The sequence below is a fragment of the Anas acuta genome, chromosome 1 (genome assembly GCF_963932015.1).
Source record: "Anas acuta chromosome 1, bAnaAcu1.1, whole genome shotgun sequence".
Classification (NCBI taxonomy): Eukaryota; Metazoa; Chordata; class Aves; order Anseriformes; family Anatidae; genus Anas; species Anas acuta.
The window spans coordinates 397264-399898 of record NC_088979.1 but is presented as its reverse complement, the minus strand read 5'-3'; the positions used below and the strand labels follow the sequence as shown (position 1 = coordinate 399898).

General features: G+C 50.9%; 1 protein-coding gene across 1 annotated transcript; it reads left to right on the top strand.

Moving 5' to 3' along the window:
* Positions 1-372: 372 nt before the first annotated feature.
* On the top strand, positions 373-2385 carry LOC137850048 (olfactory receptor 52B2-like). Its single transcript, XM_068670284.1, has 2 exons — positions 373-489; positions 896-2385. Exon 2 carries the CDS (start codon positions 933-935, stop codon positions 1881-1883), a length of 951 nt encoding a protein of 316 aa, XP_068526385.1. The 5' UTR covers positions 373-489; positions 896-932; the 3' UTR covers positions 1884-2385.
* The last annotated feature ends 250 nt before the right edge of the window (positions 2386-2635 follow it).

Here is a 2635-nt window from a genome sequence, read left to right as displayed (position 1 = left end):
GGGGCAGTGTGGGGCAGGATTCACCAGGGCAGCCTTGCTGGGGCTCAGGGGCTGCGTTTCACCCTGCAGCAGAGTGAATGCCCCTCCACCCGGTTATGCATTGGGCAATCCTTGGCCACTGACATGAGCAAACTCCGAGGATCCTGAGCATCTCCGTGCAAACTCCATGCCAGGGTGGCACAGCTTTTCTGTCTCTCAGTGCCGTGCTCTGCCTTAGACCTTTGCTTCTGAATTTGCTTTAAAATTCAGCAGCTGCTCTGCCTCCCGAGCACACAGCCATTCCCCGAGACCACGTCCTCTGTGTGGTGCTGATCTTCCACTCCGCTTTGTTCTGCGCAGGTTGTTGGATCATCCTTTCACACTGATGTGAGGCAGCAATCAGTAAACAGCCTGGTTGCCCTGGGTGCTGTGAGAGCCATCCCTGCCTTGCAGAGATCATCGTCTGCTGTCACACAAAATGTGGAGTGAATGAGCGTGGAGAGAGGTGAGGTAGGTAGTGAAAGAAATAGCATATCGTGTAAAATCAGTGTCAGCCAGTCCCAGCTTGTCATGTGCCTCATGCTTTTGGGTGCTGCAGAACACAAGCACAAGAAATAACAGCAACTAGAGCCAGGGGGCTGGATTCCTGGGTGCCTGACCAAGCTTTTGCATTGACTTGTGACTTTTTGTGAGCACCTCTGCTGCATTTCAGCACCTGAGTCTATGAAACGCTTGTTAATTTAATTTGTTGCTTGCTTTGGGGTCAGTATCTCAAGCACACTTCCCTAGTGCATGGGGGGAGTGATTTTTAACCCTCTTCAGAATCCAGAGAAATAAAGTGCTCCAGAGAAATCCGAGCACGTTTTTTACATTTTATGAATGGTGCTTCCCATCTTCCCCCTGTTTCTGCTTACAGAGAAGGGAGTCCAAACTGACTCAGGCATCCTCCCACCATGGTGGCTACCAACCAAACCAGCTTGCATCCTGCCTCCTTCCTTCTGCTGGGCATGGCAGGCCTGGAGGACCTGCAGACGTGGCTCTCCATCCCCTTCTGCCTGATGTACATTGCCACGCTCCTTGGCAACTTTGTCCTCTTATTTGTCATTGTGACAGAGAGAAGCCTCCATGAGCCGATGTACCTCTTCCTGGCCATGTTAGCGGTGGCAGATCTCATATTGTCTTCCTCCACAGTGCCCAAAGCCCTGAGCATATTCTGGTCCCTTTCCAGTAAGATGTCTTTCCACGCCTGCCTTACCCAGATGTTCTTCACACACTTCAGTTTCATTGCGGAGTCGACCATTCTGCTGGCCATGGCGTTTGACCGGTACGTTGCGATCTGCAATCCCCTGCGATACGCCACGGTGTTCACGCACTCAGTGATAGCCAAGATAGGGGCGGCTGCAATAGCCAGGAGCTTTTGTGTGATGTTCCCAACAATATTCCTCCTTCAGAGGCTGCTGTACTGCGGACACAGCATCATGCCCCACACTTACTGCGAGCACATGGGCATCGCCCGGCTGGCCTGCAGCGACATCTCCGTGAACATCTGGTACGGCTTTGCCACCACCCTCCTGTGCCCAGGACTGGACGTTGTGCTCATTGGGGTGTCATACAGCCTCATTCTCAGGGCTGTCTTCAGGCTCTCCTCCAAGGATGCCCAGGTGAAGGCAGTTGGCACCTGCAGCTCTCATGCCTGTGTTATATTGATGTTCTACACGCCGGCATTTTTCTCATTTTTCACTCTTCGGTTTGGCCACAACGTCCCCCACCATGTTCACATCCTGTTGGCCAATCTCTACGTGCTCCTACCACCCATGCTAAACCCCATTGTCTACTCAGTGACAAACAAACTAATCAGAGAAAAGGTGTCCCAGATACTCTTTAGGACTGGGCAATTGCGGTGACAAGGATGTTATTCCCCCAAAAGGAAGAGAAATTGTCTCTACCAGGGAAGCAGAGTGCATGTGTGTGAAATAACACGGCTTCTTCCTTTTTTAGACTCAGCACAACACCATTACTGATCAATTTTCCTGCTTATGAGATGCTTCCTCAGAATAAATCCCATCACCACTACAAAAGGAGAAATTAGTTCTGAACGATATACCAAAATTTTGTCTTATGTAATCTGGTGTTATCCCATAAACTCAGAGCTTTATCGGGGGTTTGGTTGCAGCAATTCACAAGGCCAGGAGAAGCAGATGGAACAGAGGTGGCTTCTGTGTGTCCATCCACCTCTGCCTTTGGTGTCCAAGGTGGCCAGATGAAGGAAATCCCACTGCACAACCAGAGCCTAAGGAATTCCTGCATGCAGTTAGGAAACCACTGATCTTCAAGGACTGGTCTTGATCATGTGTGTCTTGTCCTTATTACCATCTCTGGTGGTACACAATAAATTCATGGATTAACGATGCATGCATTACTAAGGAAAGGAAGCCCCCCATTTCTCCCTGCTCGTGCACTGGCAGCCCACCCTGTGCCTGGGCACACAGGGCTCATGGTGCAGCCGTACACTTCTAGGTTTGTACATGAAACCCTGGGAAGACCTGTGGCCAGCGCATCCTTGTGGCAGGTGTCACAGCTCATCCAGCCTGTTTGAGATGATGCAATCAGCAGGAATCCCACCTTGAGAAGCTCGCTTGTTAGCTCCTCTGCAGAC